Genomic DNA, 27541 nt, shown 5'->3' with positions numbered 1-27541 from the left:
ATATTAAAACGATTTAGATGTAATTCACGCAGAACAACTTTGGTTACCAACAAGACAATCGCAAGTGTACCAAAGTGTGGAACAATCTATTAGTACAATTGTCGAGTGCTTGTGAATCTTAGGTTTATATTAATATACAGTTTATGAAACACTGACCAACCAAAAAATGAATAAAAAAGAAAATGGTATAAATAATATAAAAGTCTGAAAGGTGGGGCTAGTTTTTTTCTACAACAGTCCGATGCGACCTTGTAATAAAATCAATAAACTTTGTGTTATCTGTTTTTAGCCCTGGTCAAAAGGCTGTAAAACTAAAAATTCATGCAAACAGCTTGAAGATAAGCCTCTTTTAAAGGCCTTAAAATGGTCATAAATCTATAAGAACTAAGTTGATGTAAGTGGTGGAGGTAAATTAATCATGTTTTACAACTTTCATGTTTACCGCGTCTCGTTTAAGGACTGCCTTATCAAAGTTATCATGGTTTAATTACGTGTAATCAATATCAAAACGTTACGTAGGTAAGTGATTTTTTTTTGTCATGTGATTGGTAAAAAATGTGATTGTGATGGCGCTGAGGTCGTCAGGAAACTACGGTCATTTTAAGAACAAATTGCTCAAAAATATAGTAATAACGCTTGTTAAAAACGCATATTTTTGAACACTTTGTCTGGTTAGGAAGACGCATCACGTTTATTGTCCTTGATAAAACATCATTCTCTCTCACAGACGAAGCGCTTGATGGCAGGCGTGGCTCACTCCGCGATTTTGTCGCGTCGCTAGAAGTACATGCGGCCCACACCAATTTTGGTGTCTAGCCATAGTATGTTGCCGCGCACCGCTACGGAACGGACGCCTGCTCGCGCTTGCGCCACCTAGCGGTCATATCTGTCGTAATAGACGCGCTTTATTAGAGTGAATCTTATGTACCTAGTACTATTATTTATTCTGTGCTGATGGTAAGCAATTATCGTCACCCATGAACGAGGGGTCGCTCATGCGTTGCCGGCCTTTTAGATGGAATTACGCTTTTTTCTTAAAGGGTTGAAGGGTGACAGTTCATTCCACAGTTTAGCTGTGCGAGGCAGGAAGTTTCTACTAGTTTTTTTTTTCTATTCACTCTTGTTTTAGAGACGTATGTTCGAGAAAGAGATGGATGGTTTATCAATGGCTATAAACGGTTTTTCATGTCTGTTGGTTGTGTTCGTCATATCATATTGTATTCTCGTCAAGTTTTCTGTACGTTTTTTTAATTTAGTATCATTTAATAAACGGAAGCTATATCTTTTTTTCTGACAGCAGCTTTATTTCCTTGTCTAATTCTGAACAAAAAATGTCAGTATACGTCCAAGTCAATTATATATTCTGTAACTATAAAATTGGAAATATCCAATCAAATCGATTTGTCAGCAAGAAAGTAACCTAATACAGGTCAGTCGGTAAACCAATCAAACTATAGTCATTGTTAGTCTGTCATCAAGGAATAAGAAAGAAAATCAACGAAGCTGACTCTATTACCTTCGTCAAATAACACAATCCTTTGTCTTCCGAATGTCAAATTGAAGCGCAGTCCTAACGACCCAGCCCCAAAGTAGAGTCCGCCTGTCCCTGTCCTATCACTCCTATCAGCAAAGGATGGATGTGATGATTCTTACCTCGTCGAAGAACACCTGCGTCTTCCTGAGGATGTGCTTCAGCTCTGTGAGCTCGAGGTAATTCCTCTTGAGAGCCTCAGCGTTCTGGTTGACCTCGCGCAGCTCGTTCTCCAGCTTTTCAAAGGTGGCCTGTGAAAAGACTCAAGATGTAGGTAACTACTTTTGTAAGGAACCAGTAGTGGCAACTTTAAATAGAACGAAGTAACTTAATGCCTTAATCGTCAAGACTTTTCAGCTTTTCATGATTGTGATTTCGCATGTTTGATCATTTGTACAAGCTAATTTTGGGAAACTTCTGACACCTACCTTGTATTTCGGAATAACTATAAATCAATAGCACTACAAAAATATTCTACTCGTCAAGGTATTTATATAGCCTTAGTACGCTAAAAATGTCGTAACCCATACGAATCTCCTTCTGACTCACGTGTGAAAATAATGACAGCAGTACTGTTTGCTGAGAAAAACCGTCATCGTGACGTCACGGCATAATTGCTATAATTGAGAGGCAATTAATATTGTGTTTTCGTAGACCGCGAGATTCGCGAGATATTTCCACAGTAATGTAGTAATGTATCGTGCGATTTAATTATACTTACTTCAATACAAATGGCAAGACCGATAAATTGTAAGTAAATACAGTGATTTTCTTGACATTGGAGTTAATGATTTTTGGTTTAATATCTACCTAACGACCTTAAGATTGCCTCTAGTACAGTGGTATTGTTTATAGCGGAAGGGAAACTAATACCTGCCGGCGACGGACATAATTATCTACTATAATGAACGGAGGAAGTTCAATGCCTCAATATCGAACATCCTTCGAAGACATTTGAAGTGGGAGAATGTCTCTACAAACTGTTTAAGATTACATATCATTCTCTATAAAATTAAGCCTTGCCACAATTATACCTATACAAACTTTTTCCTCCTCTAGCGATTCCTTGGATTCCGAGTAGATATGCTCAACATACGTATTTTTGGGTAATTATCTTGACACTTGACTTGATTTTAAAAGGCGGAAGGTGATTTTAAGGGCGGTGGTTGTTTATAAAGGTGGAAAAATGCCTGATGTGAGAGTGCTTACCTCAAGTTAAGATCGATCTCCCTTGGTTGAGGTGGAGGGAATGCGCAGTCCCCCGGTATCCCCAATCCCCAACATGGGGATCCCGTCTCGTCGGATCTCTTTCTCGAGGTAGCGGAGCTTACGCTCCATCTCGCCAGATCTTCTCTAAGTGTACGCTTACCTCAAAATCGATCATCTCCCATAGACTGAGAAGCCTCTGGGCATTTCCCTGGGATCTCCAACATGAGGATCCCGTCTCCATCCGTCGCATCTTATCTGAGTAACAAACTACATAAACGAAGTGGAATCATGCCTTGTATTACGCTTACCTCGAGATCGATCATCTCCCTAGGTTGAGGTGCCTCTGGGCATTCACCAGGTATCTCCAACATGGGGATCCCGTCACGTCGCATCTCCTCGAAGTAGCGGAGCTTGCGCTCCATCTCGTCGCATCTTCTCTAAGTAACAAACTACATAAACGAAGTGGAATCATGCCTTGTATTACGCTTACCTCGAGATCGATCATCTCCCTAGGTTGAGGTGCCTCTGGGCATTCACCAGGTATCTCCAACATGGGGATCCCGTCACGTCGCATCTCCTCGAAGTAGCGGAGCTTGCGCTCCATCTCGTCGCATCTTCTCTAAGTAACAAACTACATAAACGAAGTGGAATCATGCCTTGTATTACGCTTACCTCGAGATCGATCATCTCCCTAGGTTGAGGTGCCTCTGGGCATTCACCAGGTATCTCCAACATGGGGATCCCGTCACGTCGCATCTCCTCGAAGTAGCGGAGCTTGCGCTCCATCTCGTCGCATCTTCTCTAAGTAACAAACTACATAAACGAAGTGGAATCATGCCTTGTATTATGCTTACCTCGAGATCGATCATCTCCCTAGGTTGAGGTGCCTCTGGGCATTCCCCTGGGATCTCCAACATGGGGATCCCGTCTCGTCGGATCTCTTTCTCGAGGTAGCGGAGCTTGCGCTCCATCTCGTCGCATCGACGGACCTCGTTGACGAACTTGCGTTGGAAGGCATTGACGTCTGGGTTTAACTGCGAGAGAAATAAATAATTAAGCTAAGTGTTGGATTTCGAATAGTGTTCTATTTGTATAAAACGTGTTATTTAACTGAAATCTGAACGAGAGTTATTTTGTTACGCGCCCTATTCATAAAACTTTAATACAAGCCTCAATCGCTTAACTTCAAACTCGGTTAAATCCATCTGTCAGATTACGCGATTTTGGTATTAAGAAAAGGTAACAGGGTAGATATTTGCTGGGAGGGTCGAATGGATTTACCCGAGTTTGAAGTTAAGCGACTCAATTAGTTATTTTTGTTTTATCCCTTTCTTACAAATACATAAGTCAAAATGACAGATTAGGACAAACGATTAATTTATGGATGGTATAGAAAGGATGCCAATCTCTTATGGCAGAATTGTTGAAAAAGTGACCGCTTTCAGCTTTAAATAATAGTTCCTAATCTCCCCGGTGGCGCTAGTTAGGCTCTGGGACATGAGTATAACATGAACCAACAAATAACCCGACCAAATTACGTAGGTTGTTTTTGGTAGTATTTCGGTGTATGGTGGCGCCGCCTAAGGTACTGTTTTTTGATGGACACTTTTCATACATAGAGATTTGGCTCCTTTATATAGTCTCCATGGATTAATTGCTATTTGAGGGTTGTAGCACGTTTTTGAGTAACTCCATTAGAAAAGATAAAATAAACAGGTTGAATAAAATGACATTCAATAACATAATTTTAAACAAGTCAAGAATAAAGCAAATATATTACTTAGTAAAATATTGAATCTATATAGATAGTCGCCTACTTGACGCGTCGAGTACCTAACTTACAATTTATAAATGATTCATTTCAATATCAAATAATTCATAACGATCTAATTGGACCGTTAAATACATAACTAAGTGGTCATTATTAAGCCTTATTACAATAACATAAAGCTCACAAATGGTAATTTAAATGTTGTTTCAGTTGTTTGTGATTTGTATTATACTTACATGTCGGAAATGTATGTGGGCGGTGGAGTGATTGAACTGAACGGTATTGAAGGTCACTTAACGAATATACTCAGTAATAATCTTTAAATCAATATCAATTTCTTTGAAGTGGGATGTGGGATTCATAATGGACAATAGTTTCAATAAAAATGTAATTTTGGGTTATAGTATAGTCTGACAAAATTTAAAAATACAGAATATAAGGCGGAAATCATGACACAGGTTATCATGTGAGTTTTCCATCTACTTTTCAGAGCATTTCACGTATCTCATTTAACATCTTGATAAGGATCCGGACCGATTTTTGACGTCTTTTTGCATTTTTTAAACCGATTTTGCTCCACTATACAGCATAACCGAGGTTTGAAGTTTTAATTTACTGGGTGTTGAATTGTCAATTTAGTAAATAAAAAAAAAATTATATTTGTATTTGAGCCCACGAATTTTGGCTACATATGAAAACGTTAAATAAAATCAGACTTATGTAAAATATGTAATGTCTACCGAGTGTGCTACCTGTCTGTATCTCTTAATTATGTCTTATCTAACTTAAAATAATAGACGTTCGGAAGATAAAGTAATAAGAATCCTATATGTGGCTTTCCAGAAGGGTCCTCATGCTTCAAGTGCAATCTTCTTGCAAGTGCGTCTTTTAATCTGAAATTCCAACAGAAATTCCGATAGAAAGGCCCTTATTGCACATAAAGCATAAGGACTCTACCGTGATGAAAAGCCACATATGTGGTATTTTCTATAAAAAGGGACCTTATTGTCGATGGCGCTTACGCCATTATTAACGATGCTCCGATATAAATACAATGCCGCGCGGCGCTGTGCGGCGTAAACGCCATCGACCATAAGGTCCCTTTTCATAGAAAATGCCCCATATAGCATCTTCCGATGCCTGAAACGCTAAACATATTGGTAAAATATAGATGATACTAGAGACACTTGAGATTTGCCAGCATGACCCGCTTTTCACTATGTATTACGAATTTTCTGTCTGTTGATAAAGAGATCTCTAATCTTAAGTGGAATCTCAGGACACTTGATTTCACCGTGATGTTATGAAATGCTATGATATCACACATACTACTTACGTAGTTACTGACAATCTCGTCACTTTCTTATAACAATGAGTTGGCAGTACAATCGTCATTTCTTTGAAAAACCAAGAAGGAAGTTTTTTTTTATGATATACTAGCGACCCGCCCCGGCTTCGCACGGGTGCAATGCTGATGTATTATACATATAAACCTTCCTCTTGAATCACTCTATCAATTAAAAAAAAAACGCATCATAATCCGTTGCGTAATTTTAAAGATCTAAGCATACATAAGGACAGACAGACAGCAGGAAGCGACTTTGTTTTATACTATGTAGTGAAGAGGCAAACGAGCAGACGCATCGCCCGATAAGCAATGACATCTGCAACAGCAGAGGCGTTACAAGTGCGTTGCCGGCCTTTAAGATTACGCTATTTTTTTTAAGATTTTAAGGTCGTATGCAGAAAGGCCATAAAATTTGGGCTAGCTGCCTATCCCTATTAGTACGTCTGTATGTCTGTTATTATTATTAATTCTTTATTTCAGATAAATTTTATCCATAGAATTGTTAGTTTGGCTTATGACTACGTTAACGTTCAAACATCAAACATTTATTCAGCAAATAGGCCACAGGGGCACTTTTACATGTAAATTTTTACAAACAATAAAATTAATCTAAAATTACAAAAATCAATTACATAAATATAAATGTTAAATTACACAAGAAAAAAAACTAATAAAAATTATACAAATAACAGAAGTACTAAAATTGTTTAGAGATGTAAAAGTCTCTAGGTGTCAGAGATAAAATGTATATAATAATAAAAAAGATCATCAAATTATCCAGGGGTTACGTTACGTGGCGTGTTATCTCTTCACGCTTTCGGCTGCCTCTCCACTGAAGCAGAGATGAGCGGAGTTGAGAGGAGACATGCGGGAATCAACTAGCAAATAGCATTGGTTGTAATCCTATCGTCTCCGATCCGCTGGATTACAACCAGTGCTATCGGTTGATTCCCACACGTCTCCTGTCAACTCCACTCATCTCCGCCTAAGTGGAAAGGCAGCCTAAACCGCTGAACTGTTACAGATACAATTTGGTACGGAGATAGAGTCCCGGGGAAGGTCATAGGTCTAGCTAGTATTAAATAAGCAGCATTTCGTTGCGAGGAATCCATTACTCGGTGCGGGCGACGGCGGCGGCAGGGGAGACGAGAAACTACCCTCGTTTGTATATTTAATATGTCAGTGCCTCACGGAAGTTTGGTTATTAAAATCCTAGGGGAGCCCCACTTGCCCCCACCGTTTCTATAAAGCTCTAATTCCTCAGACTCCATGTGCACGCGCGAACATTAACTTTTTTGTAGCCTTGGCCATGACAGCTGAACATGTCGCGTAATTAGACAACAATTGAGTTCAACTAGTCAGCGTTACCATGCATATTAGTCCTATTACCATAACAGGTTTGTCAATCTGACTGCTGGCATCCAAATTAATAAGGTGTATTCAATTCTAGCGCGGTATTCGCTTTGTGTGGTAGGGCATAGGACAGCGGAATTCAGCGGATGTCATTCCAGATCTAGAGCAGAGCCCAACTGGGGAAGTACCTTACAGAAAACCCCAGACTGGGTCTAGTGTTATTTGACTATGCTGATTATGATACTATGTTTACCACCGACATAGTATAAAAAAACATTAAATTTATTTAATAAGGGAAGCAGATGTTTGAGGAGAGAAGGCCTCTTGTCCAAAAAGGTTGAAATTCTTTATTTTTGATACACTAAAAATACGTGAGTGAAACAGTAAAATTAGCTAAGTTAGTATGTCTCACGGTAGTTTAAATTCGATAACTGGGTTAAAAATCTTTTTGCCCCAAAATGGCCATAATTAATGGTTTTACTAGGTATACCCCGATTTTTAGGGTTTCGTAGTCACCTAGTTTCGCCATCCGAGGATTTGCCCTAATAGCGCTACGATTAGTACGATTTTACAATAACTGCTGGCTGAACGCATTGGACCTTAAACTTGAGCCAATACATAATATGAAAAATATTTTAGCACCATCAGAATTGTGGTACTAATAACTAGTCTTTAACGACATGGGTGGACCTTATATATTTGCAATAAGGTATACATATACAATGACCGGTGAATGATGAATGAATGACTGAGCATTAGCATGTAAGTGTTAAAGATTGCCTGTTAACTGTCAACATTAACAGTTTAAAGTTATGATTTATTTACATTTAAGTATTGGTTATCGTTAAATTTTATTGGCACACTAATGATTTTTATGATATATTGTTTTAAGAGTTCCCAGCAAGTTCGGCCGAATTTCACCTTCCCATACAAACGGAGTTTCGTTCTCATTTAAAAACTACGTGTTGGATTGTAATGAAACTTTGCACATACAATGACATGAGGTATATCTAGGTCTGTTATTAGTTTATATAGCTCCAGCTTATAAAACTAACGAAATAGAGCAAAAACAAGTTTTGACATGTAAAAGTGCCCCTGTGGCCTATTTGCTGAATAAATATTTGATGTTTGTTTGATGTTTGTATGAATAACTTAAATTAGCTGTATTTTTTTAACTATGGTATCTGAAGCTACATAAACTAATTATAGGCCTAGATATACCTTATCTTATCCTATTGTAAGTAAAAAGTTTCAAAGCAAGTCGTTTTTAAATGAGAGCGTAACTACGTTTGTATGAAGAACCGAGCTTGCTGCGGACTTATTTTAATGTTATTGTTCTTTTATTCGAGATGAAAAGTCCATTTACAACAAGGAAGTAAGGCTAGTTTAAAATTAAGATGACCGAGCGATCACAAAGCGTCTCGGTTTCGGTTTCAGCTTGGCCAAAATGTTTTTCTATGACCGTTCTCCTCTACAGGTCCCAAGTCTCAACCTATTCCCGTGAAACATTGTAAGCAGGCTATTACAGTTTTTTGGATTATTTTTTTTGGTAGTTTTCGGCAATGTGTTTTATTGCACATCAAAAATAACCGGCCAAGTGCGAGTCGGACTCGCCCACCGAGGGTTCCGTACTTTTTAGTATTTGTTGTTATAGCGGCAACAGAAATACATCACCTGTGAAAATTTCAATTGTCTAGCTATCACGGTTCATGAGATACAGCCTGGTCACAGACAGACGGACAAACGGACAGTGAAGTCTTAGTAATAGGGTCCCGTTTTTACCCTTTGGGTACGGAACCCTAAAGAAGTACAAAAGGCGGACTTAATGCCTCATGGCATTCTCTGCCAGTCAACCATAGGGCCAAACATAAAAATGTCAAGTTTAGTTTTATTAGTTGAGAATTCTGTACACTATATGTACTATTTACTATTCTGTATGCCTAAAGGGGCCCACTGACTATCAGTCCGCCGGAGGATATTGGCCTGTCAGTTAGAACAAAAATTTGACAGTTCCGAACAACTGACAGGCCGATATCGTCCGGCGGACTGATAGTCAGTGGGCCCCTTAAGTCAATTTTGAGAACCGAAATAAAGTATATAGTTACATAACAATTAGTATGTATGTTGGTAACAAGTCACATGCCTGTGTTATCAAATGTTGATTAAGCATTATCATCATTAATTTATTGATTATAAAGGATAAGTGAAACTAAACGATCAATCAAATTATGGCTTTCCTGATTATTGATAAGGCTAGGGTAGGGCTTGCAATCCATACTAATATCAGAGCATAGATAAGGGGTCCCCAAAGTTTACTGGGTTGCGACCCACCTGAACAAATTCACCATTTGGCATAAGCATTGTAATATTCGCTCGCGACCCACCATAGAATAGGATAGAATAAGATTTTATTCTTAGCACAAACAAGACATTACATAATATAAAAGAAAACGTAAAATAAGATTAAAGTGCCACGAAATGGAAATAGAATGGAATTGGAATAGATAATAGTTGAATACAGAATACTGAACTGGGAGAGGAAGGCAGAGCAGCGGCCCAAATTCATGATCAAGTCAGCGATTTTGAGACTGAACGCCGCAGTGAGCTAGACAGAAAACGAGATGAGCTTAAGGCTCGGCCGCCAACCTCAATTTCCTACAACTATGTAGGTGGTGCGCTGACGTGCCCAAAATGCGCTCGAGTATTTAGCAAGACGGGGTAGGTGAGCGGGCCGTGAGTTTGAGTGAATTAAAAATTGCCTACTCCAGAACACACAGTCGCTGTGGCCGTAATCGGTCAGGAGCAGGGGCGTAGCTAGAGGATATGGCGCCCGGGGCAGTCACCAAATTTGCGCCCCCTGACGACTGACAAAAGTTTCCCTGCAGCTTTTGCCCATTTTGGCGCCCCCCCTTGGATGGCGCCCGGGGCACTTGCCCCCTCTGCCCCCCCCTAGTTACGCCACTGGACTCAGGAGAGCATCAAGATTAGATTTACAATGTACAATATATCAACGTAAACTGTAGACATTGTTAAATATACCTCTTTACAATTTCTGATACTATTGTGTTAATTTAAATGAGATGCAGTGATATATTTGTATGGTTTAAAATGTAAGCTACATAAGTATTATACGTAACATGTTGTTGCTATCTACATGGCACCATTCATTTATTACGTAAAACGATTTTTGCCAGTTTTTGACCCCCTCCCTCCACTAATATGTAAGAAAAAATAAGAAAAGGCTGACCTCTCCTCGCTATATGAATCTACAGAAAAAAAATTAAAATATATTTGGTTCGTTTTTCAAAAAAATCATTTTTTGAAAGTTTTTTGTACCTACAAAGGTACTGGAACCCGTTTAAGTTACCTCTGCACCGTGTTTGATAGCATAGTGTGGAAGTGTTATTTTCAACATCATAATCATAGAAATTTAAAAAAAAAAACGCATCTTTGTGATCTTACGTAAGAACTATGAAAACCCCCTCCCTCCCCCTTGTAAGAAAAAATAAGATATCTTCACCCCCTAAATTAGTTATTCATAGACGTATTTTAGTTATTCGTAGACGTTAATATTGTAGTTTTTAAATATTATTGTATGTTCTGTAAGTTTGTCTATCTATCCAATTCGAATTTTCCACTCATTTACTCTAAGGTTAGCTGGAAGAGATCCCTTATAGGGATAAGCTCACCTTTGTACCTAAATTTATATGAATTTCATGTTAACATTTTTTTTTGTACAATAAAGTGGTTTGTTACTACTACTAAATTGTCTTACGTAATAAATGATTGGCTCCCATCCTACTGTTTTAGTTTTGTATAATTTTTACAGTTTGAATGGTGTTCCGACTTAAATAATTGATATATTTGTATAAAAAATGCAAGTTATTTATTTATTTTTATTTTACTAGCAATATTAACAATGCCTACACAGTTCAACATATTTGATACTAGTATTGCCCACGACTTCATCTGCATGGAGTTAGTAATTTGGGTAGCTTATTTTTTATCCAATCTGCTTATTGATTATCCATACAAACTTCCACCCCCCTTTTCACCCCCTTAAAGGATGACTCTGGGATAAAAACTACCCTATGTCCTTCCCCGGGACTCAAACTATCTCTATACCAAATTTCAACTAAATCTGTTCAGCGGTTTAAGCATGAAGAGGTAACAGACAGACAGACACACTTTCGCATTTATAATATTAGTATGGATCGTCTAGCTACGAAAACTCGAAACTATTAAATACAGTTACTGCAAATTCAATTAAAAATAACAACCTTGAGTTGTTATTTAAATAAAACTCTAACTATGGTCACCATATTTTTTTATCCTCCTTTTAAGGTATTCATAATGAAAACATCTTCTTATACATTATGAAAACCATATTAGGTATGAGCTAATTTATAGTTAGCCTTAAAGGAAGTGGTTAGCATACATTCCATAAATGTATGCATGTGGTTTCCACATTATCTCAAAAAAATAGGTTTTCTGCTCAACAATGTAAAACACCAATATATAATACATTTATTATGTAGGCGTAATACCTATAAAGATTTTTTTAAATAGATTAAGTGGATCTAATAATTTACTATTAAAAAAAAAAAAAACATAATTAATTTACCTACCCACATACCTAATAAAATAAGCAATAGTACACTATTGTTAAATCTACCGCAAGAAATACGCATATCGGATGAGGTATACGTATCTAGAAGGCATAATCGCAAGCGAAAGTAGGTCAAAGATTAACCCGCACAACTTACGAAAACCTGTAAACCATGCACAAAAGGGGCGTACGGTCACTCGCACGGATGAATCACAAAGCTGGAACACTCACATCGCGAAATTGTACCAGCCCCAGCTCTCCCAGCTCCGACACGCAGGCATACGCAGCTTCACTTTGCAGGAAAAGCTGACATAATGTCATCTCCTCACTCCTGAACAACGACCCCATATTTCACGTTTGTCACCACACACTACTAAACTAAATAACTATACACGGCTCCGTCGCATCAGTCGCGACTGACTTTGGCGACGAAATAAACGGAAACGAAATCAATCGATGAATCTCCAGCACGGCACGTCATCCGTCCATGCGCGATGCGACAGCTGTTTTGGAGTGCCAGCTCAAGATTACAAAGTCCACTATGTCTATAGGATTGTCCAATTTCCAAATGAAGAAAATGGTTTATATATATGTAATATAGCCTTTTTTTATAATTATTGAAAAAAATATGTTAGGAAACTAAATAAGACATTCAATAAAATGGAACATTCCTAAAAATTGGTTAAAATACAGCACTATTTATGGGAGAAATTATTAACTGGTCACATTTTGTTTTCCATTTCTTTCTTTCATTGGCTATCCCTTTCGCTCAATTAAACTGATTTCGTTTATGAAGTTAGATTCCAAAAAAATATTTCATAGATTTTAATATTATCTTATTGTAACTAAAACTGATATTATATAAAATTATCTACTTTTTGAAGATAAAATCTCTTTTATATTAAAATATCTATGCTTTTTATAATTTTATAATTAAAATTATTCGTTGTTACATAAATTGTCACAACTAGCCATATTCGTAAACACTTTCTTTTATAATTACCCGATCGGTTTGAATAGTGTAGTAGTCAATGTCATTTTCAGCTGTCTCTCTTTTATACATTTGAAATTGCATATAGCTTGCTTATTCTCTACCTACTGCTGTCACCTCTACGTTACTCTACCAAATGGTCGGGTTATACTTGTGTGGGTGTAGAATATTGAGGTTATAGCGAATTGAATTAAAAATAATTTATTGAATTTAGACTGTATAAATAACTGCTCAATGAAAAACCGTCCAAAATGGTCAGTACATAAGTTAAACCATATCACTCTCCACCGTTTAGCTCATAATATAACAAGCGTTTTATTTATTTTTAGGCTCTGCTCGGCGCTCAACTGGTTATAACTCTAATAATGGTCTCAGTGATTCAAAAACTGGGGAATTATTCGTTCGCAAGGTGGTTATTATGTTCGACAGGGTTGTACCGGTACTTGTATCCTGATAACAATGAGTTGAAGGCTTTGGCTGGTGTTCCTAAAGACAAGCTAAAGGGGAAGAAAGGGGGAAAACATGAGCCGAATGGGAAGGCGGAGACGTTTCATGTTCCGCGGAGCCTTGAGATACAGCTGGAGACGGCACCGGTGACGGCACTGGACGTGATACACCTGAGATATTACACGGAGTATCAGTGGATAGTAGATTTTTCACTTTACACAAGTATTGTGTATATTTTGTCAGAGGTAAGATTTCTAATATTAATTCTTGATAATAAATTCTACCAAATAATATTTATTTATTCAATAAATTCTAGACAACAGTCACCCTATTCTTACAATACAGACAGAAATGAAGAAAAGGTTGTTGTGATATGCTAGTGCAACCTAGCTGAAATGTTGGTAAAAAAATAAAATAGTGAAATTTAATCACATTAGACCCGGTAGTGACATTAATTCTGTTGTTTATGAGTTTAGTGTTAGATATGATTAATTTGCATATTTTTATTTCAGATGTACACTTCAATATTTCCGCTGAAAGATGAGTTCAACCTGAGTATGGTGTGGTGCTTGCTGGTGGTTCTCTTCTCATTGTATCCTTTCAAAATTAAAACAACTTGTCCATTAGTTTGCAGGAAAACCCCTTTACAGTCTGACAATAAAGAGAAGAAACTTATTGAGGATTATCTTGAACATAAAGCAGACGGCAGCTTTAATATATTATGATGTACATAATAGGCTAAGGTGACAAGTTTTTATTAATTGTATTAGTCGATCAGGTTAGTTTTGAGGATCAAATATCTATATGGGACCTATTGCATGAAAGATGAAAGCAATACAAGAGTCAGAAATGATAGTCAAAGTCTGACAATCGTACTCTACTCACGAACAGCTTCTAACAAAACGGCAAGCAATCGTGACGTCACTATTTCTGAGAAGCCATCTTGGCAAAGCCATTAGCTGGACAGAAAGAAAGACGAACAAAGAGGTATTGAGCATGGATGGCAGGAGAGAAGAGATGCCTGTGAGACACAATAGCTAACAGAAGTGGCAAGATGATTGGCCACCTGTTTCTTTTTTCTACTCGAAAACATTCATAACACAGATATACAATTACTACAAATAAAATATATTCTATTCTATTTTATTCTATAAATATACCATAGACGACGCAAATGCATCTACTTCGCGTGTCCGAACCCCAACCAAGTGTCGAGGTTGACTGTCGCTCTTGACAGTCCACGCGCGTCAGTTGTTGCAGCCGGACATCCGTATAAACTTAAAAAATCCTTCGTTGTGTTTAATTAAATTTGTATGCCAGTTTGTAGGCACAATGTGGAGATCCTATGTACATGTACATTGTACATTACATATTGTAAATAGGTTTAAGACCTATACAACCTCTTTGTAACCCATATTGACAAATAAATTATCAATCAATCAATCAATCATAATTAACTGCAACAGCCTAAAACTTGCGAGCACATATAGGGTAAGGACATATTTCCTATCACAGGTACGTAATTTTATAATTGTGCGTAAATTTTGTATGAAAAGTCGGCACGCCTGGTTTCAATACAAATCGTGATATTTGCGTCATCTAGTGTATATACCTAGTCGGCTCATAAGTTCTGTCACTGGCCTTTAAAATTTAAATTTGGAACTCCTAAAACAAAAACCGTTCTGCATTTGAATTTCGAATCTTTATTAAATATTTGAGTAGTATAATTTTGCAATTTTCTGTTTTCTTCAACATGGAGTGGACGCTTAAAGATAGCCGTACCGCAATAATTGCACTATATCGTTGTGGTCACTCGCCGACTAAATTTTTTAAGCTACTTGAAAATTTAAAATTCTCTCTAAGATTTGTGTATCGTACCATAGAAAGATACAGTGAGGTCTCTAGTTTAAATGACAAGAAAAGAAGCGGTCGTCCGCGTACAGCTAGGACTCCAGCGGTTGTACAAGCAATTAGGGCACGCATTGCCAGAAATCCCGCTAGGAAACAAAAAGTTATGGCCCTCCAGATGGGTTTGAGCAAAAACACGGTGAAAAGAGTGCTTAATCAAGACCTGAGACTTCGTGCTTATAAACGAAAAACTGGCCATCTTCTCAATGGTCGGCTTAAAGCTTTAAGGCTTAAAAGATCTAAAGCTTTATTGAAGAAGTACGCTAAAAATAAGCACCGTTGTATACTGTTTTCGGACGAGAAAATTTTTGACATAGAAGAAAACTGTAATAAACAAAATGATAGAGTGTACGCTCGCAATAGTAAAGAAGCGTCTAATAGCATTCCCCGTATTCAAAGAGGTCATCACCCTTCATCTGTGATGGTTTGGCTGGGAGTTTCTTATGCGGGCGTCACTAGTATGCATTTTTGTGAGAAAGGAGTAAAAACTAGTGCCAAAGTGTACCAAGACACGGTGTTGACTAATATTGTGAAACCACTATCCCATACGATGTTTCTAAACCAGCATTGGGTTTTCCAGCAGGACTCTGCTCCAGCCCATAAGGCAAAGTCTACACAAGCCTGGCTCGCCTCCAATAAAATCGACTTTATACGGCATGAAGATTGGCCCTCCTCTAGCCCAGATCTTAATCCTTTAGACTATAAAATATGGCAGTATTTAGAGGAAAAGGTGTGCTCAAAACCTCATGCAAATCTAGACTCGCTGAAAAAATCTCTTGCTACGGCAGTGGCCAATATCGACATGAAAGTGGTGCGTGAATCCATTGACGACTGGCCACGAAGACTTCAAGCCTGTGTAGATAATTATGGCGGTCATTTTGAATAAATGTTATACATTTAGATTCTCTAGTTTATAAGCTTTCAAACGCTGTACAAATTATACGGAATAAACTTAAACTTTTGATTTTATTTGATACTATGTATATGACAGAACTTATGAGCCGACTAGGTATAATAAATCTGTGATTCATAACTTTTTGGATGAAATAGGCACTATCATATAGAAGAGATTCCTGTTGTGTCTCTGAATCTTGAACCCAGTGTATGCCAGGTAAATTGGGGATAAGACCTATGAAGAAATGTTTTGAAAGCAATGTCTTAAGGCCCCGTAGGTTCGTGTTCTTCTCTCACTGAGCGTAAGCCTGAGCGAGACGGATGTCTCGGGACCGCGGATATCATGTTTTTGAATCTTAATTTATTGCACGTTTTAACAAAAAACCGGCCAGGTGCGAGTCGGACTCGCGCACGAAGGGTTCCGTACCATTACGCAAAAAAAAAAACGCCAAAAAAAATCACGTTTGTTGTATGGGAGCCCCACTTAAATATTTATTTTATTCTGTTTTTAGTATTTGTTGTTATAGCGGCAACAGAAATACATCATCTGTGAAAATTTCAACTGTCTAGCTATTACGGTTCCTGAGATAAAGCCTGGTAACAGACGGTCAGACAGACAGACAACGGAGTTTTAGTAATAGGGTCCCGTTTTTACCCTTTGGGTACGGAACCCTAAAAAGTAATCTATGAGTTCCCTCAAAAATAAATTTGCGCATTTTTAGAAGCAATTTTCGTATTTTTAGCTTTTGTGCATAAAATGTTACAAATTTTTAAAGTGCCTTTTAGACCTAAGTACATGTTAGTGATTTTTTCTATCGAACGAAAGTTAAAAAATTTGGATACCAATCGAAGATTGCTAATACAATTTTTGGCACCCGTATTTTGATCTAAAAAAGCGCTACGATTTTTCAAAAACTCCTGGCTGAACCTACTGTTCTTAACTCAATCCCAGTAAAATCCTGCTCACCCTAACCAAGCAGTACTTCACCAGCGAGGAATCCATCGGGGAACGCTCCACCTGCATCGTGGCCTTCTGCGTGTTCCTCCTCATCGCTATGATGGTGCTGATTGTGGACGAGAGCAACCTGGAGGTCGGGGTGGACCCGGCTTATGACAGCTTTTATGAGAACGCGCATAAGTTTCTGGAGAATCAGGGGCTGTCTTCTGTGTAAGTATTTTTTTTAAACAGCAGCTTTGAATCTGATGGAGCTAAAATAGCTTACTCTCATAACAGAAGGTTCACTCTAATAAAACGCGTCTATTACGACAGATATGACCACTAGGTCCAGCAAGCTAGGGACTCTAGGGAAGCTAAGTTTGAATCTTGAGCGTAGCGAGGGACTCAAAAACACGAGATGTAAAATAACTGCTCTTGTGTTGCACATATAATTTTTCACCTCAGTAGTGAGCAGGCGTCCGTTCCGTGGCGGTGCGCGGCAATACTTCTTCTGCCTCGCCTTTTTCCCGTTACGCGGGGTCGGCTTTCCCAATCATGCGACGCCATTTATTTCTTTCTTGGGTGTCTTGTTCGTGGAGTCCCAACACCTTCATGTCCTTTCGAACATTCGTCATCCAAGTTGTTTGAGGCCTTCCCATCCCCCTCTTTTTTGTAGCGATGGAAAGGCACTTTCTAACCACGTGATCGTCTGGTCTTCTCATTACGTGACCGTACCATCTTAGTTTAGCCTCAGAAATTTTATGGGTTATGGGAGCCACTTTGAAACTCCCCCTTATATGCTCGTTGCGCACTTTGTCCCTATTGCTTGTACTTATTGCTAGGCTGTCGAAACTAACCGTGAATCATTCAAAACTCTATTTGACCCTATTGCGCGGCAACTACTATGGCTAGAATATTAAACATATTAATAACGGGTCACTCACGTATTTTAAATCGAAAAACGCTCGACATGTTAAATGTTAATGTTTAATATACATCTGTGTTAAAATTACTATGGCTAGACACCAAAATGGGTGTGGGCCGCATGTACTTGTAGCGACGCGACGAAATCGCGGAGTAAGCCACGCCTGGCAGAAGAAAAACTTTTCTTGTTGTTTCAGAGGGCCAGCATCCAAGTTGATCTTAAAGTTCTCATTCGCTATCTGGGCCGCCATCATCGGGACCCTGTTCACGTTCCCTGGACTCCGAGTGGCCAGGATGCATTGGGACTCGTTAAGGTAAACTTTTTACATTTCTAGGGATCCGTACCTTAGAAAACAGAACTACATGGATTTCTGACCTCTCTCTATATAAGGAGTCAAATCGGAAGCTATTTTAGTGGCTTTTTTAGGGTTCCATACCTCAAAAGGAAAAACCGGAACCCTTATAGGATCACTCGTGCGTCTGTCTGTCTGTCTGTCTCGTCTGTCCGTCCAGTCCAATTACATAACTCACATATAAGTTTGTGACCCAAAGACCGGACGTGTAACGTTAACAAATGTGACGTTTTCAATTAAAAGGTACCACATTGTCGCTTGTCAATAAGGTTGATTTCTAAGCTAAAAGGTTGATTTCTAAGCGAAAAGCTATATGGAAATAACGCCTTACTGACAAGCGACAATAAGTACCCTTTTGTTTGAAAATGGCACAAATTAATTTTAAACATGGGAACCACTTTTGGGGGGTAAATTAGAAAGTTAAAAAATAAAGTTTTTTTAAACTATATCGTGTAGTCTATACCGAATGAAAGAGCTCATTGTGAGAATCTCAATTTTTTTTGTAATTTTAAAATAAATAGTTTAGAAGTTATTTAAGAAAATAGCCAAAAAAATGACCGCCCCCCCTCTCATATCTCTCCGAAACCGAAACTACTGGGTCTAAACATACATATATAGTGTTTAGATTTCAAACAGTCCCCTTACGGCTTATCCTTTGTCAATTGTTTAGTGAAACCGCAAGTAGCACTTTGTTATTGTGTGTGTTGTGTGTGTTGTTGTTGCAGTTACTAGCATAAAAAAATGGTAGGACCGTTTTAACCGGTTATTGAATTACCACTGTATGGAGATTGCAATAAGGTTTAAAATGAACTAATGGGAAAACATATTCCCATTGCTGTGTGGTCTTTGCGGTTACTCAGTGCCGGCAAGTCGAACGCTACAGAACCAGTCTAAAATGTGTCATCGATATGCGTATATCGCGACGCTTCCCGGAGGGGTATTAGGCAGAGACCACGGATTTCCACTTGCTTCGATCCTGACATACCTCTTTCGCTTCCTTCGGTTTCCACCTGACCTCCTTTTTTTAAAGTCGGTTAAAAACAATGTTCGATTGCAGATACTACGGCGACAACAAATTGAAGAGTTTCCTCCTGAACGCCAACTTCGCAATGCCTTTCGTGCTGGCGCTGCTGTGGGTACGACCCGTGACGAGGCACTATCTCACAGTCCGCGTGTTTAGCGGCATGGAAAAACCTATGTAAGCACCATTTACACTTTTCAATGAGGGCTAGCGTTTTTCTGCTCACCAGTTGGCGCCACTGTTGATGGTAGTCCAGAAAAACAGATCTCAAAATTCTTCTATGCTTATTTTTATAAAATCTATACGTTGTAATATACACGAAGGTATTTTAACGTCTAAATTTGCCGTTTTTTCAACCAGTTTAATTTTGCATATAGTTTAGTTGGCACTCTTAGACCTCCATCTACACTAGCGCCGCTAGCGGCGAAATTGAGCGCAATAGCCCTCATTGAAATTGAAAAGACTCGGACAGAAAGGGAAGGGCCCCCGCTCCGGGTCGTTCCTTGTGCAAAGGCTTTCCGTGGTAATCCAGCGTGGAAATGCTGCGAGCATCATGGGCACCTTTGCACCGTGAACGGCAGGGTGTTTAGCTATAGTTTTAGGTAATTTCCTTGCTATATATTTGTTACATATTTGCTGTAACATATTTTTAAAAAGTGTTTATAATAATATTTAAATTGCCGTATGTCAAATCGCCAAAGTTCTTTTCACAACACCAGGCTGGTAAAGGCTCTCTTGATTGTTCATAAACTGATAAGAAAGTTGCATTTTATCCCCACGTGAGGCAAAGTAATCAAATGCAAATTTTGAGTTGTTTTCTTATGTTTGCTGGTAGAATTGACTTTTAAATGATGATTCTGAATGAAAAATATTTAATAAACATTAATTTCGAATCGATTTTCTTTGATTTTGTTTGATATTTTACAGTTAGTATTTTCCTTGTGTTGGTGTGGTGAAAGATTTCGTGTTTCACTCGGTGGCAAAATTTGTTTAACCCTCGCAAGGCTCAAGATTCCATTTTTGGAAGTTTTGGAACCACTCGCTACGCTCTTAGTTCGATTTTAAAATCTTTCGCTTGCTCGGGTATCAATTAATAGCATGAGAGGTTAAACAACAATTTTGCTCCTTTGTAAAACAAATAACTATATGTCAGAGTACGCTTAATAACGTACTCGTAGACAAAATATTATGTGATAACAATAGTAGAGATCGCACTTAAACTATCGTGAGACATATTTCAAAATATTTATCAGTACGGTTTTTACTCACTATTTTTTTGCACTATTATAGTGCACGACGTACAACCGCCGCGGACACTCGTGCCTGAGGATGGATTCCCAAAGAATCCGAAACATGTCGCCAAAAGCGACTAAAAATAATAGTGAGTAAAAACCGTACTGATAAATATTTTGAATAGTAGAGATTTACAAAATCCGTTACTCGTTTCGTCCTTTATGATAACTCTTAACGTTGGTAAGGAATATATGTCATGAAGCTTTGTTGAGGTCAGCTACCGCTCCGTTGATGTATTGTGGAACAGTAGCCATTAACCTTTTGGACGCCAATGACGGATATATCGGCAGCGCAGGTCCAACGCCAAAGACCGATTAATCCGTCACAGACCACAGAGCAACATAGACCAACGTGCATTCGCATAAAGTTCAATTTCAATTTTGACACTTCGGTGGCGTGGCGTCCGAGTGACAGCTTTTGTGTTTGACAGAAAGAGAAGGTTAAACTCGACGGCAGGACTCGGAACCGGTATTTTTTAAAAACCCCGAAATAGCCCAATATTTTAAATTTTTTTATGCTCATTACGTAGGACTGAATCATGTATTTAGGAAACAATTTTGCATTATTAAAAGTCCCATTAAAAATGAAATTATAAACAAAAGAACGAAAAAGAACGTAATAATACCGGTATTTTTGTATGGAGCAAATACCGGTTTCCGACCCCTGCTCGACGGAACGCGAGCTGACGTTCACTAGACTTCATGATACAGGAAGAGGATGACGTAACTTAACCACCTTTGTGTTAAATTCCTTTACAGAATGACAGGTGGCGCCTTCGACACCCTCCGTTTGACTCTAGTTGCAGCATCAGTAGTTTTACGTCTAAGTCTGATGCCACGACAACTGCAGTCCTACCTCGACATGGCGCAGAGGAGATTAGACGCGCAAAGAAAAGAGGCTGGTCGAATTACTAACGTGGATCTACAGAAAAAGGTAAAGTGACTTTGTCTCGTTGTAATAAGGTTTATATTATACTGACAATAGCGAAAATCAGAAGCTCAAGGGAAATAAGCTGGTCGTTTTACTAACGTGGATCTACAGAAAAAGGTAAAGTGACTTTGTCTCGTTGTAATAAGGTTTATATTATACTGACAATAGCGAAAATCAGAAGCGCAAGGGAAATAAGCTGGTCGTTTTACTAACGTGGATCTACAGAAAAAGGTAAAGTGACTTTGTCTCGTTGTAATAAGGTTTATATTATACTGACAATAGCGAAAATCAGAAGCGCAAGGGAAATAAGCTGGTCGTTTTACTAACGTGGATCTACAGAAAAAGGTAAAGTGACTTTGTCTCGTTGTAATAAGGTTTATATTATACTGACAATAGCGAAAATCAGAAGCGCAAGGGAAATAAGCTGGTCGTTTTACTAACGTGGATCTACAGAAAAAGGTAAAGTGACTTTGTCTCGTTGTAATAAGGTTTATATTATACTGACAATAGCGAAAATCAGAAGCGCAAGGGAAATAAGCTGGTCGTTTTACTAACGTGGATCTACAGAAAAAGGTAAAGTGACTTTGTCTCGTTGTAATAAGGTTTATATTATACTGACAATAGCGAAAATCAGAAGCGCAAGGGAAATAAGCTGGTCGTTTTACTAACGTGGATCTACAGAAAAAGGTAAAGTGACTTTGTCTCGTTGTAATAAGGTTTATATTATACTGACAATAGCGAAAATCAGAAGCGCAAGGGAAATAAGCTGGTCGTTTTACTAACGTGGATCTACAGAAAAAGGTAAAGTGACTTTGTCTCGTTGTAATAAGGTTTACATTATACTGGCTAGTGACAATAGCGAAAATCAGAAGCGCAAGGGAAATAAGCTGGTCGTTTTACTAACGTGGAACTACAAAAAAAGGGTTATGGCAACCTTATCTTTAATCTATCTTAATTGAATAGGGGGTAATACTGAAATGTTCTGCCACCAGAGTGCAGCACTAGCCCGTATAGTAAACCATAGAGTAACTTTTTTTTAATACCACGTCGGTGGCAATCAAGCATACGGCCCGCCTGATGGTAAGCAGATACCGTAGCCTATGGACGCCTGCAACACCGGAGATATTACACGCGCGTTGCCGACCCTTTAAAAACCTGTACACTCCTTTTTTGAAGAACCCCATACTGTAGCCCCTCGGGAAAACCTCACCTTATACATACTGTACCTTTAACAGATTTTTGACAAGTTTTCAGGAATAATAAAATATGACATTGATGCACCAAGGCGGTTTGTTTACAGATAACCTACGGGGAAACGTGAATCCGAAATTTCGCTATCTGCCTCTTTATCGCTCGAATATGCAAGAGTGACAGAGATGTTAGATAACGAAATTTCGATTTTCTTGTTGTGCGATAGACCCTCAGATTATTGTGGTAGTGGCGCCCCCTGCGCAGAGTTCCGCGTATTGAATTAAACTGCGCGCGTGTAATATCTCCGGTGTTGCAGGCGTCCATAGGCTACGATAACTGCTTACCATCAGGCGGGCCGTATGCTTGATTGCCACCGACGTGGTATAAAAAAAAACGTAACTAAAAAACGGACATTTTGCAAATGGGGCATTTTGTAGATGGGGCGTTTCCCGATAGGACCATTTAGAGGAAGGGCATTTTGCGAAACGGTTTAAGCGACATTTGCGAATAGGTCGTAATGAGCCTAAATAGGTAGGTATGGAAGAAAACTGTAGTCGAGTTAAAATTAAAATATAATAAAATAAAACTATGAAAACGGATCATATCGCGTATATTGAATTTAAAATACATACCGACGTTTCGAACCCTTTACAGCGTTCGTGGTCAACGGGTGACTGAGGGAAAACTACAAAGTGCAAAAATACCCACATACAAAGAAATAAACCATCATAGACTAACATATAGAATATAAACTTTAAGGCTGGTTGTACATACAAAATCGGTTCATAAGGCTAGTTATACAATACAACAATTTTTTGTAAAGATATTAGACACTTAACCTATAGGTATAGACACTTAGCCTTAAGAGACTTGACTGACAGACTGACCAACGTAAATCCCTAGTAGCTAAGGTTATTAGCATTAGCACCTATCTTCACCTTTAGACATACTTTTTTTTTCAATCTAGTTTTTAATTCACTAACTGGTCGCCCAAGATACAGGCTATGCCTAGTTTGGGGACCCCTGTTCATACTGTTATAAATGTACCGCTGTATGCGCGCAACCTGGACCTCATGTATGCTCCATCTGCAAATTTTCATCTTTGTGTGCAAAATAAATGTATTTTTCATTTTTCATATATACGCGATAAAGCTACGCCGACTCCAACCCTCGGACCCGAGAAGATTTAATTCCCTCCTAAATTGTAGGAGGAATATAATATATTATATTTGGTTATATTACAGGTGGCCTCAGTATTCTACTACCTCTGCGTAGTCGCGCTCCAATACATATGCCCCATCATAATGTGTCTCTACTTCGCGCTTATGTACAAAACATTAGGCGGTTACGGCTGGGCCGACCTGTTCTATGAGAGGAACGAAATGTGCAGTCCCGAAGAAAAGGTCCTTCCAGAAGAACTAGATTTAGAGCAGTATCAGATGGCTTGGGAGAATCTTAAGATGGTAAGTTGGGTGCAAGTGTTCGGTATAAAGATAGTTTATTTTGCAAGTAGGCATGTTACAGTCGCCATCAGATATATCGGAGCGCCCGAGGTGCTCAAAATATCTGAACACGCACTCTAACGCCTTGACAATAGAGGCGTGTTCAGATATTTGTGAGCACCTCGGGCGCTCCGATATATCTGATGGCGACTGTACAATGTGCTTATAAACGACAAATAAAGCTACACGAGATAGACTACCCGTCCCTCTCTAATTGATATAGTGAGAAAAGGACGCGTAGTCTATCGAGTAGAGATACTATCGCGCTCGTCCTGTGTTAGGCCCACGGCTCTAAATCTACAGAAAGCCCGAAAAGATTTAAACTTGGAAACTCCTAAATTAGAGGAGGGTATCCCAATCTGGGACCGGCAAGAAACTCGGCGGGACACATCTTTTAAAAACAATACATTTTATAATTAACATGCATTAAATAAAATAAAAAAACACTAGGTATGTAACTAATAAATTATAGGTTCTAATAAATTAAATTTATTAACATGGGGCCAGTTTTGTTCTCAATTTAAAATGACAAACTTTTATATTCGCAGGTATTTACTCAAGAAGTATACCGAGGCGTGTTCGGGTTCGCGACTTGGTGGTCGCTTTTCGCATGGTTCGCGACAACATCGCTGGGTCTTGCCTACCAGACGTACTTCCGCATCTCGTGATACCCTGGTACCATCAGATTTTGTTACAGTAGGATTTTGAATCTTGTTTTATAGGTTTAAGGTCCAAAATGAGAACCGCAGTAGATTCAGATCTGAGGCCTATTACATAATAGAATACAAGCTAATACTATTAGTGATTTTACGTACATAATCACTAATAGCATTAGCTTGTATTTTATTATGCAACAGGCCCCTGGAAATACTTTAAAAAATACTATTTTTCTCGTCTACTACCTACTATTGTATCCTGAATAATCAACGCTGTGACAAAAAATAATTGAACGGGATTTGTCGCGGAGAATCGCACATTTTGCAAAACAAATAAATTGTATAATGTGGACGTGTCTTTTAAATCCGCTGGCAACACTAACCTCTATGATTGTCTATATTCATAAACAATGGATACAAACGTTCAAAAAGTGCCGTACGCCATTAAATAAGATCCATAAAACAAACGTTTTGGGAATTAATTCTTCAAAAAAATCTAATTTGATTGACCTACCGATAGTGTTTTTGGCTATTATAGTTATATAAGACACAACCAGAATTCCTGTGTTCTTAAGACAGTAAAGCCAAGCAAACTTACGGCTCAAAATTAATAGTATGTATGTATAAACTCTTTATAGTACAAAACACAAATATGGCACAGGATACGCAGGAAAGGCGAATTGCATTGTGGTCAGGAGAGTAGTACCTTTACTCACATTTTTATTAATATGTATGAATGTTCAATAATTTCAAAATGTAGATTATTATATTTTTCTTGGTTTGTTCGGCTATTGATTGACGTTTAATTTGTATTGTGTTTTAAGACTGCGTTTGTGTATATTCCCAGTCGGTTTCTGTTGAAAACTGTTGGTATTATGTTTAGCCAATTTTGCATTTGACTTTAAAATTTAGAAAATTGTGTCAAAATCTCTATTTATTAGTGCTTCTAGTCTAGTCATATTGTTCAGTCAGCATATTACCTTCGTAAGAATAACCTTCTTATGCACAATATCTTACTTTTATCGTTGGCTGTACTGTTTGTGTAGATAAAGTAGATATAACTCCCCTTTTCTTTTTTATTTATTATGATTAAGTATAAATTACAATTTGTGGAATTTTTGATTAGAAAATAACTGAGATTCATCAAATGTAAGTAAGTTGATACAGTCTGACCATTTGTAAACTTTAAAACTGTGAAATTAGGTTATTTTAAGTGTTATCATTTATCAACCTTAACTAACATTTGAAAACTCATTCCAATGTCACTTACGCTTGTTATACAATAGGGCAAAATTATTTGGCCCTTTGCGTTGCCACGCCCATTCAAAAAACGTCCCGTTTTCAAAACATCCCTTTCATTGAGTGCAGTGGCGTATCGTGAACCAATCTAGCCACATCTGCGAGGCCCTTTTCAATGTGTCTTCCCAAGGTAATAAAAAGGTTGGCTTTGAAAGGCCCCCCTAAGTGCGAGGGTGTGGGCGAAGGCCCCATTCGCCCACGCCTAGCTACGCCACAGATTGAGTGCCACTTTCGGAAAATGCCACATTTGCAAAATAGGCTACTTAGGTATAAAAACTGAGTTTAAAAAAAGGTTACTTCTTTTTTGTGGAAGCTACATACTACATTAAAGTGCATCAATATCTGATGATAATAAATTTAGTTAGTCTCATTCAAAAAGACTCACTTTTTGAAACGATATCTTGCAAATTATGACAAACATTTATTAAGATGCAAAATTTTGCAAATGTGGCATTTTATAAACAAGAGGTTTGGCAATTGGGGCATTTGCAGAGACGTGCGCTCCGGCGTGCGAGTGGTCATCGCTATATACATGCATAGCGCTGTCTCGCTCACACATCACATTGTAACCGCGCAAAGTCAGCTTTACTTCTCTTGGCAGTGTGTGGACACCAGACTAGCATGAGTTACATTGTCCATACTTGAAGTCGCGCTTGACATATGGAATCGCGCGCGACAACGCAAGTCATGCTAGCAGATCAGTTAGTGTACTAACATGACACGGATCTAGTAGCTGTAAGCATTTGTATTTACTAATTTATATTGGACTGTTTTAAATAAATATTTGAGTTATTACGTCTCTTTTTTATATCTATCTATTTCTGTTGTAATATATTAATCGCAATTACCTACGTTTTTATTCCTATTAGCTATTTTTAAAAAACCGCAACCGTTGCCACACCACTTTACATTAGGCAAAAGATGCTTTTTAGGGTTCCGTACCCAAGGGGTAAAAACGGGACCCTATTACTAAGACTCCGCTGTCCGTCTGTCTGTCTGTCTGTCATCAGGCTGTATCTCATGAACCTAGACAGTTGAAATTTTCACAGATGATGTATTTCTGTTACCGCTATAACAACAAATACTAAAAAGTACGGAAACCTCGGTCCGGTTGAGTCCAACTCGCACTTGGCCGGTTTTATTTATACTTTATCACAACAGCAAAATATCAAAATTGTAAAATTTGAAAACTGTTCCATATAAAAGAGGATGTGAATATTATTACCGTAATTAGAAATATTTTAAATAAGGTATTAAGAATGAATGTGGAGGGAAGTACGAGGAGAGGAAAACCGAGGAAAAGGTGGATGGACTGTGTGAAAGATGATATGAAACTAACGCAAGTGAATGATGAGATGACGGGTGACAGAGATG

The 27541-nt window shown here is 38.3% G+C and overlaps 2 protein-coding genes across 3 annotated transcripts in view; one reads left to right on the top strand and one right to left on the bottom strand.

Annotated features, from left to right (window-relative positions):
• The window catches only part of LOC134743438 (V-type proton ATPase 116 kDa subunit a 1-like), a 60428-nt gene extending 48095 nt beyond the window's left edge, over positions 1–12333 (bottom strand). For both annotated transcript variants that reach the window (XM_063676837.1, XM_063676834.1), the window contains exons 1-3: positions 12053–12333; positions 3595–3774; positions 1654–1782 (exon numbers count right to left, since the gene is read on the bottom strand). In XM_063676837.1, coding sequence (XP_063532907.1) covers positions 1654–1782; positions 3595–3774; positions 12053–12169 — 426 coding nt within the window. In that variant the 5' untranslated portion in view covers positions 12170–12333. The remainder of the gene's footprint in view (positions 1–1653; positions 1783–3594; positions 3775–12052) is intronic.
• Positions 12334–12919: 586 nt separating this feature from the next.
• On the top strand, positions 12920–26962 carry LOC134743434 (transmembrane protein 161B). The gene is made up of 9 exons (XM_063676830.1): positions 12920–13066; positions 13142–13504; positions 13772–13851; positions 17014–17229; positions 18120–18236; positions 19333–19473; positions 21348–21522; positions 23955–24173; positions 24761–26962. The coding sequence occupies exons 1-9, from the start codon at positions 13064–13066 to the stop codon at positions 24878–24880; spliced, it is 1434 nt and encodes a 477-aa protein (XP_063532900.1). The 5' UTR covers positions 12920–13063; the 3' UTR covers positions 24881–26962.
• Positions 26963–27541: the final 579 nt, after the last annotated feature.

The sequence above is a fragment of the Cydia strobilella genome, chromosome 8, assembly GCF_947568885.1.
Source record: "Cydia strobilella chromosome 8, ilCydStro3.1, whole genome shotgun sequence".
Taxonomy (NCBI): Eukaryota; Metazoa; Arthropoda; class Insecta; order Lepidoptera; family Tortricidae; genus Cydia; species Cydia strobilella.
This window is presented reverse-complemented; position numbering and strand designations above follow the sequence as displayed.